Source organism: Limulus polyphemus, unplaced genomic scaffold (genome assembly GCF_000517525.1).
Source record: "Limulus polyphemus unplaced genomic scaffold, Limulus_polyphemus-2.1.2 Scaffold707, whole genome shotgun sequence".
In the NCBI taxonomy this organism is placed as follows: domain Eukaryota; kingdom Metazoa; phylum Arthropoda; class Merostomata; order Xiphosura; family Limulidae; genus Limulus; species Limulus polyphemus.
The window spans coordinates 81,177-106,363 of record NW_013666317.1 but is presented as its reverse complement, the minus strand read 5'-3'; the positions used below and the strand labels follow the sequence as shown (position 1 = coordinate 106,363).

Sequence of the window (25,187 nt, the reverse complement as noted above, 5' to 3'; positions counted from 1 at the left end):
TACAAATCTTTTGACATTCTTTGAAAAGGTTACTGCTTATGTGGATAAGGGTAAGAGTTCAGATTTGGTGTATCTGAATTTTTAGAAAACATTTGACAAGGTGCCACATAAAAAGCTTGTAAAATATTATCTCTATAGATGTGAGGGATAAGTTAGCAAATTGGATAGAAGAATGGCTGGATGGAAGAAAGCAGAGGGTTCTTACAAATGGAGTTCAGTCAAACTGGATTAATGTTACAAGTGAGTTACCTCAGGGCTCAGTTTTAGCACATACTCTTTTTGATTTACATAAATGACATAGATGAAGGAATGATCAATAAGTTACTTAAATATGCAGATGATATTAAGGTCTTGGGTGTTGTTGGCTGTGAAGAGGATGCTGCTGATTTACAAAAGAGCTTTGATCATGTAGTGCATTGGGCAAATAAATGGCAAATGGGTTTTAATTATAATAAATGCATGTAGGTTATCATAATTTGAATTATAAATATATTTTGAATGGGAATAACCTTAACAGTGTCATGAAAGAAGGGGATCTTTGTGTAATAGTTGATCAGTCTCTTAAGTTATCCGAGCAGTGTGCTGTTGCTAGTAGTAAAGCAAATAGGATTTTAGATTGTATCTACAGAAATATTGAATACAAGTCTACAGAGGTTATAATTTCATTGTATAGGTCACTGGTTAGGCCACATTTGGAGTATTGTGTTCAGTCTTGGGTTCCTTACCTTAGGATGAACATTGAACTGTTGGAAAGGGTTCAGATGAGGGTTACTAGAATGGTGTCTGGGATAGAGGGGTTTTCATATGAGAAGAGGTTGAAATCTTTCAAATTGTTTTCTCTTGAAAAAAGAGTTAGGGTGGATCTTATTGAGGTGTTTAAGATTGTAAAAGGAATTTATAGTGTTTATGCATCATCTTTTTTCATACTTAACAGTAAGAATATTAGGACTAGGGAATACAAATATACATTTTGGCAGGGTAGGAGTAATATTTAGCTAAGACAGTTTTATTTTTCTAACAGGATGGTTGGCCTTTGGAATCGGTTGCCTTCGAATGTTGCGGAGGCAGTAAATTTAAGTGAGTTTAAGAGACAGCATGAGAAGTGTATGAATGATAAGGGCTGGCTTTAAGATTATTTTTTTAAACTTATTTATTAATAGTTTTAGTTAGTTTAAAGGATGGGACAGCCTAGATGGACCAATAGGTTCCGTGTTGTCCCAAAACATTATGTTATGTTATAAAACATTTTATTACAACATGCATACCAGAAACAAATGGCGTTCTTGGTGGTCACCACTTTGAGCAGAAATCTTAATGATCTTTCCTTCTTTGACAAGTTCTCGAGTTGGACTAACAAGATCCACAACATCGCCTATCATTTCTTGTACTTCAAGTAGTTTCTTAAACTTATCCTGGAACATAACAAGCATTATATTATTATTACAGAAAGAGAGATATTTCTTTCAATACAAAGACGTAATTTCTTTAAATAAATTTCTTTACAGTTTAACAATAGGATCTACCCAAATATGTAACAAAGTAAGTAACTGATGAATAATACAGAATTGAGGAAAAACAAGACAACTGTATGTGTCACAAATACATAATTTATTATGACCATGGTTTCACCAGTAAAGGCATCATCAGGTACGGGCCGAAATGTTTTGTAACAGGGTTTATATATATGTTTAAACAAAGAACCGGAAGTGACCTTGACATTAACCTAGAGACAAGTGGGGTAAGAAGTGGGGAGAAGCTTAAGTTGTATACCAGATTTCCACATTGTCTAGTTTTCTTACCTTTCAGATATGTAAAATATTGCAATTTTTTTTCTGATGAGTAATATTCAGTTTTTATTAATACATGATGAAGTAAAGTTAAAAAACTTAAATTGAATAGACCAATGAAAAATATATATAGGTTATTTCCATTCCAGTTGGATCAAGGTTCTCCTCAACTTTGTTTTTAGCATCTGAGAAGAGCCCTGTGCATTATAATTTCTTTTAAAATCACAGCATAGAGAATTGAACAAAAGGACTGATAAAAGTTCAGTAAAGTTTTGTTGTATTAAGAAACACTAGTGAAATTCTGGCCCGGCATGGCCAGGTGGTTAAGGCACTCGACTCGCAATCTGAGGGTCGCGAGTTCGAATCCCTGTCACACCAAATATGCTCGCCCTTTCAGCCATGGGGCATTATAATGTGACAGTCAATCCCCCTATTCATTGGTAAAAGAGTAGCCCAAGTGTTTGCGGTGGGTGGTGATGACTAGCTACCTTCCCTCTAGTCTTACACTGCTAAATTAGGGACGGCTAGCGCAGATAGCCCTCGTGTAGCTTTGCGCGAAATTCAAAAACAAACAAACAAACATTAAAATACTTTGAAATATGTAACATTATTCAGCAATTCCTGTGAAGTACATTATTTTTAAAGTAGAACAGTATGCATGTGTGTATATAATGATGTTTACTATAGTAGGTTACTATTGGAAATACATTTTCCGTATATAAAAAAATGTTAACTTCTCATACAATCTTACCTCCTTTCACAGAAAAATAAAATCCCATATTGCAAAGGTGGATGGACCAGTGTAGGCACTCAACATTGAAACCAAGTGGAAAGGAACTGGCCAGAATGAATGGGTGAGCTCCGAGATGAAACCAAAGTACACATGTTGGGTTCTGCACTACTTCTGGTACAGGTATGCTCTTTATCCTTGAAGCAGAAAATAAATCTGATACAAGCAGAAAAAAAAAAGTGCACTTGTGCAATTTGTTTGGAGAGATGCAATCCATTGTAAAATGTAAACTGAATGAACTATGTAGATACCCAACCTCAGCCAAATAGACAAGGTTCTATAACTCGTCCTCAGCATTAGGAGGTTGAGGATCAAAACTGTTATTGGATAACATAGACACAGTGGCAAGGGAATGTGGACCATGTTACATATACCCATCAACCCCAACCATAAGTAAACAGTGTCATGTGTCAAGCAAATGGAATTACGAAGAGGAACTTAGCAGTTAGCCAAAACGTTACAAACTCCCAAAACCACAATAGAGTGAGAAGTACAACAAACCAAACTCAGCATTATGGGGTCGTGGTGTTGCTTCAACCAAACTGTAAGAATAGGGCAAAATCTGTAACCTGTATTACGAGCAGAAATCATAACTCACCCAACCATTAATGCAAGGAAGAGACATCCTGTATCCAGAATTACAAGAAGGACATGGATCATTTGCTCAACTGTAGGAACAGTGTATATATACGTGTCATTACCAGTATTATGCGGCAGATGAAGTCCCCTAAACTCAACCATAGGAGCAGGGAAAGAACCTCTTGCAACTGAGTTAACGAGAAGAGGGGCCTCTACTGCACAAAAACCATAAGTACAGGGCAGTGTCATTCAGAACCCGTTATTATGAGGAGGATCCTGCATAGGCTGGTCATGCTCTAATTGACACTTGTCCATCTGGGAAAAAATTATCCAGGGGAAATGGAAAAAGAGAAATCAGCTTCACCCTCTTTTCATTGAGTGGAATATCATGGGCATGCATGTATGGTAAATTAAAATTCAACAACACACTCAGGAGAAAGTCTCCGTGGTTCACCTACGTTGTGACTGGGAAGTGGTAAGGGCTCCCTTGCTCCACTGAAAGAAAAAAAGGGGTAAGTAATTGCTTTGGGGAGTCTGGAGGAATGTCACAATGGGTATCTGCGAGCCTCTATTTTTAAAAGCAGACTGACCTCAATTTATTCAATCAAATGGTTGGCAGGGATGGAAAGAAATCCCCTTCTTCTTTACTCATGAAGTACACTTCCATTGAGTGGAACTTAGTGATATCTAGAAACATATGTATATACCACTGGTATGCCACCAGTGATCTTGCAGAAAACCCCATCTTTACTGTGAGTACTATAGTGCAATCAGTAAATAGTGTGGGTTTGAAGCAAAACATACCTGACCAGGCAACACCCACCACAGAGTGGGATCCTATTATCAGCAGTTAAAACTAGGGTTGCTGAAAATAGAAACATAAATGACAGAAAATGATAAGACTAACCCCAGTCAAAGGCAAATGGACATGTGTAGAACCACCATGGTATGGTAACAATATTTACCTGAGGAAAATATTGGGAGTAGTCCACATTCCAGCTTGAAAAATCTTCTCCAAGTGATGGCAAAGGGGAGAAGGCAAAGATAAGGTGATAGGACGAATATGATAAGAAGAAACGTTGTGAATACAGTGACCTTCCATAGATAAGTCCAAATACGCCAGCCTAATGAGTTATTGAACCCAACCAGTTAACCTGACAGGGGATAGATTTTGGGAAATGGAATGGGTAAGGAGTGAACTGGACAAAGAAGCTGATCAGAGCTGGAAAGGGAGTACAGGTGGGACATGGAAGGTAATGAAATGGGTGTGAAAACTAAACTGCCTTCAGGGGCAGCATAGGTCTGAGGGAGGAAGGACCAGTCGAGATATAGGATGATATAAGAGGAATGGTAAAGGATGTTGGTAACATTAATGGCATAAATATCTGATCGATGACGTACACAAGCAAGGAGGAAAGAAACAGGTCTTGAGTGAGAGATGGTAAATCATGTAAATCAATAGAACGTAGAGGATGCATTACTCAAAAGGAGCAGAAAAGGAGGGAAATGACAGGGGAAGACAAAAATATTAAGAAACTAGGAGAAACAGAAGGTGTTTGACAAGGCTGCTGGCAGCTAGACAAGATCAAAGTGGACAAGCCTTTGTCAAACAACCAAGTGAAAAATTGGGGAAAATAAGGAATGGATGGGTGGGAGGGACAGAAAACACGTTGAAGAGACCAAAGGCTGAAGATCAACCTTCGCCTTTGGTAAATGAACATACGAAGGTTTGATGAAATGGGAAGGGAAAGATAGAACACAATGAAGTCAGTTCCTGGGCTTAAGCAATGGACCTGACAAAAGCCATGCATGAAGACAGGGTATGGTGATGTCTGGATGAATAATGTCTGATTGAGGTTGACAGAGTAGAGGCTGAGACAGAAATAATAATACAGAAAGGTGTACAAGTAAAGGATAGATAGTTGGAAATGATTGTTGTGCCAGCCAATATGGAGCCACCAGTATGACTAGAGACAGAGTGGTTTGGAACTTTGGAAGAGAACTCTGTAGATGAGTCAAATAAGAGGGTAAGCATAGATGTGAAGAACTGTGGATCAAGATACCACTCTGAGGGGAAAATATTGTTGGGATGAGATAATAAAACCACAACCAGATTCAAGGCCCCGGGAATATGGCAAGCTAAGACCACAATTTGGTGACTGTGGGCTCAGAAAAGGAAATCCAGGATCTGAAATGACAGAGAACTAGAATTGGTACTTCCTTGCTTGGTGATAAACATGACCACTGTGGAGTTGTCAGAGTGTACCATAACCACCCTCCTCTGCATGATAAAAAGGAAGTGGGACAAAGCTCAACAAACGTCTATGAGCTCGTGAATGGTGATAAGGAGAAAATACTCCTTGATCAAACAGAGACTTGAAATCTCCTGGGAGTCAAGGTAAGCACCACTACCCTCTAAAGATGAGTCCATGAACAGATGTAAATCCAAATAAGGTGGAGGAAGCAGCACATCTGCCACTGTCTGGTCTCTGTCTAATTACCAAGCCAGATTGGCTCTGATCTGGGAATGAAGGATAAAAAGGTGGTTCAAATGATCCAAGCAGGAGTTCCACTGATCTAAGAGCGTCCACTGAAGGAAACACATATAAGTCCAACTTATGGGTATGAAGCTTCCAATGAAGCCCACATCCACAAAAGAGATAGAACCTCTCGAGCTGTGAAAGAATGTGAGGAGAGGGTTTTGTAAACAAAGAGGTGAAGCTGGGCCCAACTGAGGTAAAAATGAAGGAAAACCCCAAATGAATGGGGAATTGAGTAGGGGTAAGAAAGGATTCCCACCCTTTCATCAGGAATCCTACCAGTGATGCTTGTTGTAGGAACAGAAGAGTATGGTCTCTGGACTATAAATGGGAAGAAGCAAGCAGTAGCCAATCATCCATGTAAAGTCTGTTTGTAATAAAGCACAAAGCTACACAATGGGCTATCTGTGCTCTGCCCACTACTGGTATCGAAACCCAGATTTTAGCATTGTAAGTCCACAGACATACCGCTGTGCCACTGGGGGCATCCATGTAAAGATTAGTGTAAAGACCAATCGAGAGAAGATGTTGGGCAAAGGCTCGTAATACCCAGCAAAACACTTAATGAGCTTAGGTTAGTCTAAACAGTAGGGCCCTGAACAGGAATACTCAACTCTGAGCAAAAAATAATTATCGACAATGTGAGAACTGTGGGGATGAACTTGGAATTGTAGATTATGTGAAGAAAATTTGGTTTCTAGTATCAAGAACATCGGAAAGCTCAACCATACGAACAGGAAAGAAACAAACATTCCAGCAACGTAGCAAAGCAAAAATATTTAAGTTCTACACTGACGAAAAGTAGAGTTATAAGGCATATAGTTAACAATGATGAATAAAATTCATCTAGATAGAACGAGGAAATAGATGGTACTAGTAGTACTTGTGAATATCGAACTGACAAACCATCTAAATTCATCTAGTCCACAAAGTACGTAATAATAAAGAACGTGCAAACCGACGAAATTTACCGATAAAACAAAGTAATAATCAATATCTAACTTACAATTCATCTAAATTAAATTAGATGATAAAGGACACAAGTAAGGCCAACACTGGTGATAATTAGGATTATAAAACACATATTTAACAATGGCAAGTAAAAAATTAGACAGAGAGATCTTAAATATGTAGAATTATATGTGACTAGCAGTAATTATATGTAACTCACAAGCTATCTAAACATACATAGTTAAAGTACTTATTAATATAGAACTGACAAACCCTCGAAATTTACCGAGTCTACAAGACATGTAATATTAATGAACGTGCAAAATGACTAAACTTAACTATAAAAACTAAGTAATAAACAATTTCTAACTTACAATTCATCAAAATTAACTTAGACTACAAAGGACACATAAATATCTAAATTAACAAAATCCGAGCACTGATGATATGAAATACTTAAATCTTCCGTGTATAAATAAGGATAAAGCCACACAAAGGGCATCTGAGCCGTGCCTACCATGGGTATAACTAACATGTGGTAAGTGTACAAGTCGAAACCTCCACCAAAGTGAACGGAATGGCAGCACAACATCTAGAGCAGGAAAAAGAAAACTAGCGAAATCACCAATGTCTCAAACATACAGCAAAACCAAAATATGCGTCGACCGACGACTCGATTAAACAGCTTTAAAAAATAGAAGGGGAAACTCCTAAAGAGGTGTAGAGTGTGTTAGACCAAAATAAAATGGTGCTGGAAAAAGAGAGTCCAAATAGGCTTCTGCTTTATTGTATCTTTCCTTAGAAACATTGTCAAGTTGAAAAGAAGAAGAAATCGTCAGCCGAACAAATCAATCTAGTTCTTAGCCAATTAAGGCCTGTATCTCTTCTGCAGATAAGTTGAACCCATAGCGTTTTCTACTCAAACGGAAATTTCCATACTCGATTCACTGAATCGCGAATTCATACTAAGATCTCTTATAATTCGGTAACAAAAAGCAAAAAATAAAAAATGTTGAAACAGTTGAATGCAAACACAGTAAAATAAAACTGTTGAAAAAAAATTAAATGGCAAAGAAGCATAATCATAAACAGGATCCACATGCGTAAAAACACACGTCTAAACAATGCTGTGCCAATCGAGAAAGTGGGGATTGAATGGGAGCTAGCTGCGCCAATATAAGTGGCGGAATACTATTGGCGGAGAGTATGCTATTCACATGCAATGCACATGTTCAATAGTGGCGTGAAATTGGTGAGATATAAGCTAATAATAAATACTGGTGTGCTGAGCGTAAAAGCTTTTTCACTTTTCAGCAAGGCTTAGAAAGCCGTATGGGAATGAATAATCCGAGGAGTTTCAGTTTCTACTCCACATACAGGCCTAGAACTGATAATCAGTTCAATTTCTACTCCATATACAGGACTATAACTGATAATCATCTCAATTTCTACTTTTATATCTTGTTTTTGAGAGTGCAACTATCAGATTTATAAGTTTGTTAAAACAAACTGTACAGAGTGTTGTACAAATAAGTTTGAGAAAGACTCTTAACGATGTATAATTAATCTTTAACAACCTTTACAATAAGGAGTTTCTTCTTCAAAGTTCAAGTTCTAGGTAGCTTGGGGTGAATACTTACTTTCTTGAAGTTGTATAATGTTAAAGTACACAAAATTCATATTAGATTCTAAAAATACACTTTAAAAGTTCTGACAACAAAATGAAAGATTTTGTAATAATAATCCCTTAAAAGTTATTATAAAATTACTCACAATTTTCTTCATAGCCTCATTTGCATGTATAGCTGCTGTAGACACCAGCTCAAGAGCTTCTAAAAGAGGTAGTCAATATTCATATAATAAATGTAACTTTGTATTCAGAACAAAATAAGAAAAAGATTTATATTAACAAACTAACAAATACTCTTTGAAATACAAAATTTTTAACTGAATTTATGTGCTATTGTGCCAACTAAAATATAATTAAATCCATACTGATTAATGTTTCATATTGCATATTTAACAAAAGCAATTGTAATTATTAAATGTTAAAGAGAAGACTTAATAAAAGTTTACAGTTTGTCACTATATTAAATTACTACTTAGCATAAATTGATCAAAATTTTCATGAAAGATATAAGATTTTATTAAATTACAGTTCTTTTCCAATATATATCACTTTACTAAACTGTGGTTCTTATTGAAAACATCATACTTCTCTACTAAATTACTATACTTTGAAGTAATATTAAATTTTCGTGATAATAAACCACTCTCATAATGCACCCATTCCTCCAAGGTGCAGAGCACAATTTTGCAGCAATGGAACACAGTTAGAAGTAGATTATAAATTCTCCTGATCACTCCTCAAATGTACTTATTTGAAGTAAGCTTGAAAACAGTGTTAAAAATTTTATATTTCTATACTAAACATTAATTTGAAATTAACCTGAAAACACTTTTCAAATTTTTATATTACTCAACTAAACAACAGTTTTGAAATAAAGTTGAAAATATTACAGTTTGAAGTAAACCTGAAAACTGTTCAAAATGTAAAGTAGGTTTACAGTAAAAGTATAATGAACTACAATAAGAATTTAGTAAATCTATAGTAAAACTACAATAATTTTGGAGGAAATATACAAAGCAACTAAAACTGTGGTAAACAGTAATTAGTAATGCAGTAAAACTCCAATAAGATTACTGGAACCTTCAAATGAAATGATAGTAAACATGCAGTTCACAGTTAAGACTCAAATAAATGCAGAAAAATATATTGTTACGTCTCTGTTCGTTTGTTAATTTCCCGTAAAAATTCTTTCCGAAGAACTTCAGCGATACAAGTCCTTTCTTAAATAAAACTAGTTTATTCTTTGTCAATACAACTTTGCAATACACAGAATTTCCACAGTCACTTTAACTTAAACACTCGCTATAATTCACAACGATTCACGCACTTTAGTTATGGTCAATTATTGGCTACAAATCTCGGTCTTTCTCCTGTTCTGCTTGGATAACTATACTTGGTTCCACTTCACCGTCATCAAATCCAGTCACTTTGACTTCAGCTTGATGACACCTGGTTATTTCAACTTCTCTTTTAACACTTACCGGAATTTGGCCTTTGTTGTTCCCAAACGTCATTTTATCAAAATTAACTACACATTTCCTCGGTAGTAAGTAATCCAACCATAATATGCATTGGTCTTCAATGTCAGCCAAGTATACTTTCTGTCTGTTCTTCATGCCCATGAGCTCAACAGTTACCCACACTGGTCCCCACAACCTTGCATAATGTCTTGTCACACCACAGAGCTTCTGTATGGCTTCTGGTACTCCTTTGTGATCTAGCACCTTGATACTCTGCTGAGATGCAGAATCTATGACAAAGTTGCACTTTTGGCCATTAAACTTTCCTGTCACGTAGAAAGTATGTATGCTTGCCATTTTACACTTAGCTGTTGGGACTTTCACAATGGGGGTTGGTGGACGTCCCTCAGTACCAACCACTACTGGTTTCCCGAAGCTGACCTATTGGTAGTATTCTTCTTACACTGGCTCGTCACATGTCCTTGCTCTCCACAGTTCCAACAACCTTTCTTGGTAGCAGCCTTTCCTGCCGTGGCATCTTCCCTGTGTTGAAGTTGCCAGCATTGAGTTCTCTTGTGCCCAGGTTTGTTTCTGGCCTTGAATCTTGATGACTGTACCAACCTTGGTACCTCTGTGCTGGACTTAACATAGGGTTCTAATTCAAGAGCTCTGGCCATTGCATCCTGCATAGTAGAGGGGTGTGCTTGCTTCACTTGTATCTTCAGTCGTGGACTGTCCAAGGTGTCTACAAACTGATCCCTCAGCAACAGTGATACATGTCCTTTCTTAAATAAAACTAGTTTATTCTTTCTCAATACAACTTTGCAATACACAGAATTTCCACAATCACTTTCACTTAACACACGCTATAATTCACAACGATTCACGCACTTTACTTATGGTCAGTACCGCTCACTTGACTCAGTTATCTGGCTCTATATCTCTCTTCAATCTGCTATTATATATCTGCCTTATTTGCCGGGCTTATATACAAAAAAAGAAAAAGAGGGCACCTAGAAAAGACTAGAGTTGCCAGGAAAAGTCAAGATCCTTCGAGAATCTTATGACGTGTTAACAGCATCACGTGACTTCCGTTGTCGTAACAATATAGATATAACAATTTTTGCATCATATTTAATAGGGAGAAGTATCCACCATCAATGTAGTTACTCTACAAAATAGTAGAATTGACAGTCACATTTATAACACCCCTAAAGCTAAAAGTGCAGAGCTTATTCAGTGGCATATTGTGGATCAAACCTTGGACCTTTCGATCCATAGCTAAGCATGCCAGCCAGTAGGCCAAGCATGGTCATATTTTGGAGAAGTTTAGATAGAAATTCAGTAATGGACTTCCAAAATAAATGACTTTCTTGTACTTCAAATACTTATAGGAGCAAGTTTTGTGAATATAACAGGCAATCTTATAAGAATTATACTCACTTTCAGTATCAGCCTTGTCTGGTGAGTTCTCTGGTAATTTTTTCAAATAATCTGAAAATAATGAAAAGAAATTATAAGGTAAAACACAAACGTGGTTATCTTCTCCTCTACTTTGACAAAGGGTATCCCTATTTGATATAGATTTATGGAAATGTGTAAAATCTTCAAAAAATATTTTGATATTTAAATACTAATACTATCGTAAGATTTAAAATATTTAATAAGACAGTTTAGTTTCTTAATTATATGAAGATACTTTATTGTTTTATTTTGTAGTTATAAAAATAGTGTTGTATATTCTACTATGATGATCCACTTACTCCAGAATTGTAATACAAAATTCTATACTAACCTTTCGGAGTTTAACAAAGTTCAAACTCATTATAGTTATTGTTTTATAAGTAATTTTACTGTTATGACACAATGAAGTATATGCTCTTCTGTACTTTTTTCGTTGCTTCTTTGAAACTTCTATCAGAAATTGTATAATTCAAAGCATATGAAACAACAAGATTCATTGAAAATTTCTGACTAATGTATTTTAGGTGCCATATCGTAAGAGGAAGAAACGTATAAAAACCAGAATGAATTCAAGCTATCTTGAATCACGATAATGGTCTATAATAAGGATCCCAAGGAATTGCACACGATCGAAAAAAGCACCTTAAACAGTAAAGATTCAGTTCAAACAACATGTTACGTCTCTGGTCGTTTGTTAATTTCCGGTATAAATTCTTCCCGAGGAACTTATATACAAAAAAGAGGGCGCCTAGAAAATACTAGAGTTGCCAGGAAAAGTCAAGATCCTTCGAGAATATCATGACGTGCTACCGGCGTCACGTGACTTCCGCTGTCGTAACAAACACTTTAAAACTTTTCCTATTGACTGCTGAGGCTGTACAAATATAAAAATGCACATAAAAGCACGCATGTTAGACTTACAAGGGCAAGAAAATCTGCTCAAAACTCCCTGTTTGTAATTATTTTGCTTATTATTATTATTTTCTTCCAATCTACAACAAAAGCTGATTGCCTTTGTAGAATACCAAATATGGTTCTGCAAAGGTCGTAGGTGTATTGAAAAGTCGATTTGTTTCTTCTATATTTTATAAAAGCAAAAACAACATTATAATTCTAGTGTAAATGATGTTATCATTACCCCTTGAATTTAGCTTTCTTACAAATATCTGGTGTTCCTTTAAAAAGCTTAAGGACAGGATGAAACAGGAATTACCAGCCAATAATAAATGAACATTAGATGACATTAACATCTAGATACTCAATGCTTTGTACACCATACAATCGGTGTTTTTAGGGAATCAACCTCTATATTATATATGAAGTGAAGGAGTAAAAAAAAATCAATACACATAATATGAAATTTTATTAAATACATTCGGACACGGAGGTTTATATAAAATGATGTTTTAGACTTATATATCTTATTTGAAAAGGTTGCTTTGCTACTGGTAAAATCTTTTATAGGAGCTTAGTGGGAGTTGTGTCTTAGTCTAGGCATATATTTGCCCGTTGCTATGCATTATACATAGACTTTAGTTGAACAGAAACTATAAATGCTCACTATATTATCAATCAAATCTCTAGTTGCAGCTTAACATTTTACATCTCGAACTAATGTAATCAAGTAGTCAATAGCTACAGTAAATAATCATGAACCGTATCAGCTAGCTATTATCTGTGTTTATCGTCATTACAGTGTATAAAGTTAGCTATCATATCAAGTATTCGTATGCCCATAGTTGAGCATAAAAAAAAGCCAGCAAACACGATAAATAAAAAATTCGGAAATTAAAAAACAAACAAATAGGGATAATAAAAAAGTAAAGAAACAAGGCTGCAGATACTGTAGACATTGTTTACTCAAATTACAAATCCCTATTTTGACTCCACCAAAAGTAATTATAGGTAACAGCATGGACCCAAAATAGAGGTTTGTAGTTTGAGTAAGTAATGTCTACAACAGTATCGCCAGCCTTGTTTCCTTGCTTTTTACAATCTCTATTTCAGGTTTTTAAATTCCCAATTTTTCTATTTATCTTGTCCATCTTAAATTAATATAATTTAGTTTTCTTAGAATAAATATGACATTAAAACAACTTAGCACGTCGTGGTAAGATGAAAAGACACTCATTTGTCCTTCAGAAATGCCTGCAAAGATTCCTACCTTTCAGCAAGAGCTGATATCTTGGGACTCTCTGAACAGGAGTCAGCAAATGGTGTTGTAAAGTTAAGTTTCCACACTCTTCCATTCTCTGTCAAGAATATGTTTGGAAATGTTATACGATGGTTAAAAGTGTTTTCAGAAAAATGAATTAACTAAAATAATATCATATTAAATCTTTAATTTGTCATGAATCAAGACTGCCTTAAAAAGTAAAATATTTGTAAAAAAATATTATTATTAATACAAGCATAGTAATCAATAAAAGATATTTATTTTGTCAGTTCATATTCTTAAAGTACATTTCAATAAGTTCTTTGTACTAAAAGTTATAACGGTGCTACTACAGCGTGCGGTCTACCGGGACTTTTACACTATAGCGTGCGGTATGATCATCATATAAACAAAACATATAAAGATGTTGAATAATAGCAATCTACCTGGGATATTTACACTGCTAAATAATTTATTAATGATGAATAATAGCAGTCTACCTGGGATATTTACACTGCTAAATAATTTATTAACGATATTAATGACGAATAATAGCAGTCTATTTACCTGGGATATTTACACTGCTAAATAATTTATTAATGATATTAATGATGAATGATAGCAGTCTACCTGGGATATTTACACTGCTAATTAATTTATTAATGATCATTAATATGATTAAAAACAAAATTGTGCTACATAATTATTTTTAATGACATACACTTCGTATCACATCCTTACCAAATGATTTACATTTAAATCCTTTAACGATATGCACTTCGTATATCATATACAAATGCCACAAATAAATCATCTGCATCTTTTTTTAGCACTTTCCAGCAAATGTGATCAAGGTGTGATTGAAACAGCTCACTGCTAACGCCTCTCATTTTCTTTAGAATGAGTATTTTGGTATCCAACCATGATCGTTCAATCGCTTGCGTGTTTGCTCCTGTCACTGGATCCACATAATTGTGCTACATAAAATAATTATTCAGCAGTGTAAATATCCCAGGCAGACTGCTATTATATATCATTAATAAATTATTTAGCAGTGTAAATATCCCAGGTAGACTGCTATTATTCAACATCTTTATATGTTTTGTTTATATGATGATCATACTGCACGCTATAGTGTAAAAATCTTGGTAGACCGCACGCTATAGTGTAAAAGTCTTGGTAGACCGCACGCTATTGTGTAAAAGGTCAGGTGGGTCTTGGTAGACTACAAATACCGCGGTAAACCGCACGCTATAGTAGCACCGTTATAACAATGTGGTGTATGAATATACCATGGGTTTCTCTATCTTTTTATAGTATCATATTTATTCTGAAATCCTCCTTTGTTCTAAATGTTTGCACATTTTATGTGATACACGGTCAAGAAAATCGTTAACTTGATCTAGTTTCCTTTATTGTTCTCAGAAGTATTAGATACCTGTTATCGCCCAGGGTGAAAATTGCTTAACCCCATGTGGTTGTGTGGGGGGTCAAAGTGCGTATGTCAAGACCTTTTACAGAGCATCAATTGACATGGTATTATGTATTTGATGTCAAGATTATCAGCTATTTATATTAGTGATAAATATTCATTTCGTAGGTACTAGAGTTTATTCAAACACAATATATTAAAAACGATGGACAAAGGTATTTTATTCTTCACAGACATATTTTGAGTACAAATTATTTTGGAACACATTTGATATTTCGTGTTGACATAGTAGCACATTCGGAATTATAGTCAACGTTCCTTCTCCAATACGGGGTTGGTCCATTGGATCGACATTATGCACGTTCGGTTAATATGATACATTGCAAGGATGTAGACAGATGATGTCCAGAGGTTAAGCACCAGCAATGTTGTAATGATAATAACCAGTCAGTCACGTGGGTAGCGTATCGTGCCGGGTAAAGGCCAGGTATTTTTGAAATTAAGAAAACATATATTTGGTAGTCTGTTCTGGAACATTCTAATAGAACTTGGTCGTCAGTTGACAATCGAATGATCCAGTGAAAACTACAGTACATATGTTTAAAATATCTAAGAAGGTATACATACTGTGTTTGTGTTTCGTTAAGTAATAAAGATTGTTCATTTTCTGTTATACTTTATATCCAGTTTCTTCATTTCATTTAACACCAATCCAGTCAGTAACAGTTTTAGAATTACTCTGTAGTCGATATCTTTATTGAGTCTCTGGTAAACAAGTGGACCTATTTTGTGTAGTTGCAACATTAATTCAGTTCTACCTGTATATAACATAAAAGCAAGTCCTCGAAAAGCAGTACTTACATGAATGTCGTCCATTATCTGGCTAAAACGAGGTTGTTTGCTGTACCACAAGTTGATAAGGTTCATGGAGTTATCATAATTTTTAACGTACTCAGTGTACATTTTTAAAAAGGGGGCAAAGTTCTTCATGATATCCCCTATTCTTCTTTCTGTTTCCCTGAAATATATAATTTATCACAGAAAGCGTCATTCTTGCCACAAAAATATTAATCAAATTGTTTTAATTTTAATGACATATGATCACTGTACATTTTAAAAACATTTGTGTAACATAATATAATCCAGTTCTTTAAAATAACTAAAGCAATTTGTTCGCAAAGAAAAAAAAAGAGTTTGTATGTTGTTCCTCTTGATTTACCATCACAAAACTTTAGGTCCATAAACTACAACTAATCGAAACAGTTAAAACAAACATATTACAATTTATTTTTTAGAATATGTTCTTCGTAAACTTCTTATACAAATCTAAGCTTCAGAAATATTTAAATATAAGAAATCTTCAATGTATATAAAACTGAAACATTGGTCAAAATTAAAATCAAGGAAGAACATAAGCAAGTTTGTGCGTTAGAACAGAGGTGCCATTTCTATAATATAGACATAGTTGTTATAAAACACTACCATTTCTCCAGTCGTTCCTTAAGCTGAGGAAGTAAAAAGTCATGGTGGAGTTTGTAGAGTGGTTTGAGATTTGAGAACATCTGTGTAACAACTTCCTGTGAAAACATTGGGTGAGCTCGATTTTCTTGATCAACACGGAAAGCGAAGACCTGGTCCAGCAAGTACAGGATTGATACATATGTTCTTTCGGTTGTCAGAATCTCCAAAGCAATCTTGTGAAGAACTTGATGCATCTTGTCCATTTTCCCTTTCTTATTGTCATGCTGTGAAAATGAATAAGAAAAATTAAGATTTAATATCAATGAAGAACTTCAAAAAGTTTACATTCAAAGTTTGGCCACAAAACAGTTTCGGGTATCAGATAGCCAACATACACAACAAAAAATATTGTGACAGATACGATAGGTAACTTATGGTAATTTGCTTTGAGGTTATAACCAATAGATAACTCAACAACGTTCATATCTTGGTTTATTAGCCGTACGTATTTAATTTGGAAGTGGTACACAAGAGGGAAGACAGTTAGTCAACACCACTTTTCGCCAAGTCTTAGTCTATTCTTTACCAACATTGTTCCTCTTGATGTACCAGATAAAATTTAGTTACATAAACTACAAGTGACCAAGCTAGTTAAAACTACAAGTGACCGAGCTAATTAAAACAACTGCATTAAAATTTAGTTTGTAGAATATGTTCCTCATCAACTTTTCACACAAATCTGAGCTTCAGGAATATTTAAAGAAATCTTTAATGTATATAAAACTGACACAATGATCAAAATTAAAATCAAACAAAAACATATGAATGTTTGTGCATTAAAACAGATGTACCATTTCTACACATAGAAATAGTTGTTTTAAAACACAATAATTTCTCCAGTTGTTCTTTAAGCCCTCACGGCTGAAAGGGTGAAATTTTGTTGGTGATGAGTTTGATTCTGCGACCCACAAATTGCGAGTCAAGCGCCCTAACCATCAGGCCAAGCCAGATCTGCTGTAGAAAGTAAAGGTAAGAGAGGCAGTGCAGCAGAAGTACGAATGTAATGGCTACTGGAAACAACACCAATCCATAACAATACTAAGATAAAGATAAAACCACCTACTACGTGAATATACTATCTCTACATACATGCTTTGTACCTTCCACATTTTGGGTTTCTGTTTCTTTGGTGGATCATGGAATTGAAATCTGCCACAAATTAATGAATACTCTATATGCGTAACATTGCATATAATTATTTCTTCCATACTCTACAAAAAGTCATTGAAAGTGGCCTTCCATTTTCTCTCAACTTTGGAGCAAATTAACGTGTTCAAGATTATTTACAGCAGTTAAAACAATATTTACCCATCATTTTATGTTTTTTATAATATATAAATCATTTCGGGCTCTTAATGACGCCCCCAGTGGCACAGCGATATGTCTGCGGGCTTACAACGCTAGAAACCGCGTTTAGATATCAGTGTTAAGCAGAGCATAGATAGCCCATTGTATAGATTTGTGCTTAACTACAAACAAACAAACTCTTAATGACCTCTATCGTTTCATGATCATTTATGTTCATGAATTTAATCTTCTTTGTAATGTTAGATAAAATTATTTGGTTGCAATTTTGATTACCAAATATAGTGATTGAGTATGTTATATTAAAACGCTTTTAGAACCTCCTCATGTCATTACAGGCCATGTCGCCACATTCTATGATCTGACAACAGTCTTGCGGCGTAGTTTCATTGTGAAAGATTCCATCTTAAGGCTGTTATGCATAAAGAAGTACACTCCTCCATACTTGATTTCCATAATCCATCTAGTGTACAAAGGCAATGGTTTTCCAGCGCCCAGTTCGACAGTTCGATAACACAGAAACCGATAGACATTGCATCCGGTGACTTGACCAGTATGTTTTCGTATAGAATAGCATGAATACTATTTAATCCTGATCCTTGAAGTATGCATTATTTGAACGGGAGGTATGACTGGAAACCTCATCTTTGCGAAGCCATACCCTGTTGGCCTCGTTTACAGACTTATGTTGTGTACTGTTGCCTGGGGCACGTGGAAGGCTCTTGCCACTGATTTTTTTGTGTTTATGGATCACCAGCTGTCAGAAGATACTTACTACGGCTGGAATACGTCTTGTTAGAGGTCCTTTCCTGGATAGTCCTGGTACACAAAGTGATCCACACTCCTTTATTTCCCAATGCCATTAAATGTAAGCGATATCTTCGTCCTGGAAATTATAAATCTCTGATATGAAAACATCTTTGTGATGTTAGTATATAAACTGTTTGCGTCGGGAAGGTCTGTTACATACTCTTCTCAAGAACAAACAGTTTTCAGTGAAATCACATTACCTGCGAATGATAAACGATGTCAAAATGGATTCTGATATATATAATTCCACATATCGGCTGCGATTGTCACGTGACTTGCTGATTTGCATATTCAAAATCGTTTTAATATAACATATTCAACCCTCTGTGTATTGTAAGCCATTTTAACAAAAGATATTTGAGGAACTTGAATGCTCTGTACACGTAATTAATAAATGTGACTTGAGATGCTTTATTTCAAAAATAGAAAGGTATTCCTTTTCTTTCTATCTAGTCGGCAATGAAGGATTGTAATGATTAACTACTATTTCTAATAGAATTTTTATAAGAACACAAAACTATACTTGAACAGAATATAAACATCGAAGAAACTTTTTTCTTCTTGATTATATAAACATAATAGTCTAAAATATTATTTACCTACATATGTATACTTCTTTAAACCCAAATAGAACACTAGAATGTTAAAAGCGTTAAATTTGATCAGTTTGTGTTTTGAATTTCACGCAAAGCTTCACAAGAGCTAGCTTCGCTAGCCGTCCCTAATTTAGCAGTGTAAGACTAGAGGGAAGGCAGCTAGTCCTCACCACCCACCGCCAACTCTTGGGCTACTCTTTTACCAACGAATAGTGGGATTGGCCGTCACATTATAACGTTCCCACGGCTGAAAGGGCGAGCATGTTTGGTGGGACGGGGATTCGAACCCGCGAGCCTCAGATAGTGAGTCGAGCGCCCTAACCACCTGGCCATGCCGGGCCTTTTTACTCTGCCCACCACGGGTATCGAAAACCGGATTCTAGCGTTGTAAGAACGCAGACATACTGCTGTGCCACTGAACTTTTTTCGAACGAAAAATGGTGACTGCATTTTATATAAAGGATCAAATGATGCTCGACTCGCAATCTGGGGGTCGCGGGTTCGAATTCCCGTCCCACCAAACATGCTCGCCCTATCAGCCATGGGGGCGTTATAATGTGACGGTCAATCCCACTGGTCGTTGGAAAAAGAGTAGCCCAAGAGTTGGCGGTGGGTGGTGATGACTAGTTGCCTTCCCTAAGTCTAATACTGCTAAATTAGAGACGGCTAGCGCAGATAGCCCTTGTGTAGCTTTGCGCAAAATTCAAAACAAACAAACAAATCAAATGGTGACGTATAATTTCACATTCTGACAGACAGGTAGGTTATTATAAATACATATTAATACTTGTAAATATTTAAACAGCGCGATTTAAAGATCGTAAATTACACAATAAGATGAACATAGATTTTCAAGGAACAGAGAATCGGTGATATAGCACATGAAGCAAACAGTATAGTTTTCGCGTTAGTTACATTAATAATACTAATTAAAATGTTTAATATATATGTTGTATATTAATTTTTATTATTTTGAATTTATGTTAAATCATTTTTCTGTTATTATTATGAGGATCATTTTTATTGTTGGCTCACTTTATATCTTCTTAGCTGACTGAAACTTCTGGGATGTTACTGGGATTATGGGCAAACTTATTCCTGACAGAAAGGGTACCCAACTGCTGAATTAATAAATACTAATCATAACATGCTTTTTAATGATATTACATTCTCCCAGTTAAACCATAATATCAAATTAGCTATACATAATAATTACTGGGTTCATTTTGAGTTCTGATCTATGTAGCTTTCGCTAATCGGGAGTTATCGATATGAAAGACATACTGATATAAAAGCAGATATGAACAGAAATACATAATATTTGTTAGATAGATTGGTAGGCAGATAGTGAAGACAGGTTAAAAGACAAACTGATAGGTAATTACATAAAATGTACTGATAGAGTAATAAGTAAGCAGATAAATGAGATAGCTATATACATAATCACAAGCTGAACAGTCAGCTAGAGAAACTATATAATTTATCGACAGATATGTAGATAGATATTCACCTCAAGAGCCATCAAACAACCTGAGTCATTACGAATGTCCACATCTTGTACACTGTTATCATCAAACTCACTGGGTTCTCCAGTTGTGCTAGTTGCATCTTCCAGTGACTCTTCCTCGTCTTCACTCTCCGAGATGCTCTCATAACCTTGTTCATACCTCTGTATCACATGTTCAGTGCTAAACCTGGTGAAAAAGCCTAGAATGAATATTTATATCAAAGAAGATTCAAGCAAGACTTTTCTGAAAATTATCTAACTCTATAAAATTCTCTCACAAATTCAGCTATAAATCTGAGGCATGAAAGTTAAAGCCTGTTAATATCATAATAATTAGAATCAGTCCAGCATAATGTAATACGTTACTTAGCATTAACAAGTTAAATCAGTGGTTCTCAATCTGTGGATGTGATGCGTGGGCTCCCTTCAGATGTATAGAGGTAAGGTTGAATAATTATGAAAAGGACGCGGCAGTATACTGTATAGATCCCATTGTAATACACAAAGAAAAAAAGAAATCAGGTGGTCCGCGAACAAAAAAGTTTGAAAACCACCGAGTTAAATAACACAGAAACGAGTAACACATGTGTGGAACACAAATATCACAGTCTATAAACTTTATTAACATTCTTTCTTATTTTGTATGCGTCTGATAACCGTTAGTCGCGTGTCTATACACGCAGTATTTTTTGAAAAAAAAAGGAAATTAAAGATTGTGTTCCACTCAACAGAGTTGAATACATACGTTTGTTACACCTCCTGGAAATATGATACCTATTACATCAAACGGTTAAAGGCAGAAGTTACAAGGCATTGATTAGTCAACATTTAAGAGCATTACTTATAGGAAATGTTGGATGGTCTCCCAATTGTGTACGTTTTCTCGTGAGCAAATATATTTCATTTCACATCTTTTTAATTCTTTATTGTAAACCTGAAATACGTCATTGTTAATATTACATAAATATGTCACTTTTAGTTAGAAGTTTTATTTTTGTGAATACAGACTTAGATATATATTTATTACCATCATTTTGTTTGAAAAAATGTGTTCCAAACTGTTCAGTCGTTAAAGTTGGAACGGAGTTTACTGTACTACTGTATCCATTACGTGAGGTTTACTGTACTACTATGCAAATTACCGTGGGGTTTACTGTACTACTATACCGACTACCATGCAATTTACTGTACTACTATACCCATTACTATGTGATTTACTGTACTACTATACCTACTATCATGGAGTTTACTGTGCTCACTATTATAGGTTTTACTGTACTACTAAACCCACTTTTATTTTGAACACTGCAGCAAACAGCTGTAACAAGCCAAAATTCAAGAAGTTTGCTACGTAATGCACGATATTTTCTCGAGACTGAGAGAAAAATACATGCAACCAGCAGTTCCTTATTTACAGTATAAAAAGAAAGTTATTAAACATATTAATTTATATGACAAAAAAAAAGACAAAAATATGCTGACTTGCTCAAAATTGGCATTACGTTTACGTTAAAACTGGTTATAAACAAGTATTGAGAATCACATTAATTTAAATAGCAAATAAACTTATATACAGTTAAATGTGATTTCCGTCCATTTATACATACAAATATCTACAGTATATAGCTTATTATTACAATATATGTTTGACCTACTACAAATCGTTTAATTCTGTTCAAATATATAAAAAACTATTGAGCCTTAAAATAATATTAAATAGCCTAGTGAATATATTTAATTATATAACTTAATTGGTAACATCACAGCTGTGTGTGGACAATTTTAGGGTTAACAAGAGAGTACTTTCCCACTGACACCAAATATCAGGATATTATAGTGAAAAATTGTTTGTTTGTAATTAAGCACAAAGCTACACAATGGGCTATCTGTGCTCTGCCCACCACGGGTATCGAAACCCGGATTCTGACGTTGTAAGTCCGCAGACATACCGCTGCATCACTGGGGGGCATAGTGAAAAATAACCAATTGTTAATCACAAAAATATCGATATAATACAATTTTCCCCATCATTTCAATTGTTGATGTTCAAATCTATCACTGACTTGACCTGGTCAAGTACGTTCTTACTTCAAGAATTGTGATGGATATGCTTGACAAGATTAATTTACCCTTGTTTTAATATTTTAATTAATTTTTATGTCTGTTATAGACCATCGTTACAAATAGAATATGGGTGCTTTAAAACAAGGTTATTTTTTACGCAAGTCACATTTTACTAAAACATTTATTTATTTACATGTTTTGTAATATTTTCATTAAAAAAGATAAATCACCAGATGATACGAAACTGCAGCGATCTTGTCGTCCAAGTCGACGTATTGTAATCAATCTGGGCAAAGTTCACTTTTTCTGCCTCTTTATTAATCATGTACAACTAAGTATACCAAACGTTCCTCAGTGGCTACAAAGGCGAACAGAAAATAAACCAAATAAGGTATAGTTTCATATGCCAGGGAAAAGCACTTATTATAAAACTGTTTAGAGAAGAAAAATAAAATGAAAACTATGTGAGGCACAAACTACATTTATTGCTAGGAAGGGTAACATAAAAACAATAAACTAAAGGATTTGCAAGTAGTTTTTAGGTGCATATGTATTTAAAAAGTAATTAGAATGTAATAAAAGTTAGCAATTGGATGACCATTCGTCCGATTTTTCATTACATGAGGGAAGAAAACAAAAAATGTGTTAACAGAAAACTATACGTAGTCAATTTACATCACGTTTATGTATAATACAGATAAATAACCCTAACAGGCAAACACATTGAACTCACTGACGTTATACATTTGATATATTAATTATACATGTGATACTTAAATCGGACATATAATTTTCAACGTGCTACATATAAGGTACTGGCACCATTCACTATCTGTTCATTTCTGGTATCGTTAGATAGTTTCAAAACATTTAAGTTGCGTAAGATTGTTTTTATATTTATCTATGCATTGACATTTTATATTAAACACCAGCCATGTTTTAGGCCTAGTTTATCTGCATAATTTGTTCCAAATCTATGAGTAAGTCATATCTAGTACAAAAATAGGAGAGAACCAATAACATGACATACAAATAATTAGGAAACTACTACTCCCGTTACTTCTCTGGGTGTCGGCGGTCAGTTTATGGACTTACTATGCTAAAATATGGAGTTTGATTCCCCTTAATGGACAGAGCACATTGTGTACCTTTGCACTAAACACAAACAGTAAAATATCGTTACACAATTTCGAAATATTTTAAGTTGCATAAGATTTTTTTAATCCATATAAGAGGATTTTATAATAAACGCCAGCTAAGTAGTTTACTTGCTTAATTTGTTTCAAGAACGAGTAGGATATATTTAGCCATAAACACAAACAAACAAACAAGAAAAATAACATGGCATACAGATAACAAGTGAACATTTGGCCCTTTCTTGCGCACTCACCCTTGAAAATAATTTTATAAAAATTAAGCCCACCCTTTATTTTTCAGGAAAATATTGATTTCTCTCTTAAACCCTTCCACTACTTTTGATGGAAAGCAATCCATAAACCAATCACCCCGTTAAACAAATAAAACTGTCTTAATTAGAAACTAGCTTGTGTTTTCATAATTTTAATTTTGTATTCTCTTCAGAATACATCACAAAGAATTTATAGACCTTTACCCTATCGCTCCTCTGGATAATCTTGTAAATGTTAACAAGATCACTTCCTACCTTCCTTTTCCTATGAGAAAATAAATTAAGATATCTTAACCTATCCCTATAAGAAAACCATTCCTTTCACTCTAGGAGTCACTGTAGGGAAGCTCTCTTCTGAATGTTTTCCAATATGTTAATATCCCTTTTAAGTAAATAGACCAAAATTTTACACAATATTCTAAGGGGAGCCTAAATAGTAATTTGTACAAAGAGACAATCTCCTTTTTTCACAAATGAATATTTCTATAAATACACCCTAAAATTCTTTTAGATTTAATACTAGCAACAAAGCATTGCATGATCCTTTTCTTCAGTCACGCTGGTGGATGAGTCCCAATCTATATTAAATGTTTACCCCAAACTACGATAATCCAATTGCATTACCTTGCAGTTACTATAAGCAAAAGCAATTTTACAACTGTATGTCCAATTTACCAATTGATCTGAGTAATTCTGTAATACTTCAACATCCTTAAAATAGTTAAAAATTCACAAAAGTTTAATGTCATCAACTTTAATAATGTACTAATTATTCCCCTATCAATATCAATAATGAAAATAAGAAAAAATAAAGGCCCAAGCACACAACCCCGAGATACACGATAGTGTTTTTCTCAGCCTTTCTAACGTGGCTAGAGCCATTTTTTCTTTTGAACAAAATTTCAATGAGGTAGGTTGTGTTTTTAGCCTGCTCAAAATTTCATATTTTTTAGAGTAAAATAGATCTTAGTTACAAAGCTTGATAAATTATAGTTGAATTTTATGGTATTAATATACCAACTGAGTACAAAGGTCGCAACTAGAAGAGATAATTGTTTGCTTTACTTCTTTATTTACTGTTCTATGTTTTAGGAAAAATAACTTTAAGAACTTATTTCAAAATAACAATATATACATATATAATAGTATAATAATTAGTAATTAGTGTATTTACAAATACTATGAACA

At 34.6% G+C, this 25,187-nt stretch overlaps 1 protein-coding gene across 2 annotated transcripts in view; it reads right to left on the bottom strand.

Annotated features, from left to right (window-relative positions):
- LOC106460097 (FYVE, RhoGEF and PH domain-containing protein 4-like) overlaps positions 1-25,187 on the bottom strand; it is a 132,139-nt gene that overhangs the window by 27,326 nt on the left and 79,626 nt on the right. For both annotated transcript variants that reach the window (XM_013919779.2, XM_013919778.2), the window contains exons 3-9: positions 20,531-20,714; positions 16,271-16,533; positions 15,650-15,806; positions 13,366-13,453; positions 11,181-11,231; positions 8,421-8,479; positions 1,266-1,412 (exon numbers count right to left, since the gene is read on the bottom strand). In XM_013919779.2, the coding sequence (XP_013775233.1) occupies positions 1,266-1,412; positions 8,421-8,479; positions 11,181-11,231; positions 13,366-13,453; positions 15,650-15,806; positions 16,271-16,533; positions 20,531-20,714 (949 nt within the window). The remainder of the gene's footprint in view (positions 1-1,265; positions 1,413-8,420; positions 8,480-11,180; positions 11,232-13,365; positions 13,454-15,649; positions 15,807-16,270; positions 16,534-20,530; positions 20,715-25,187) is intronic.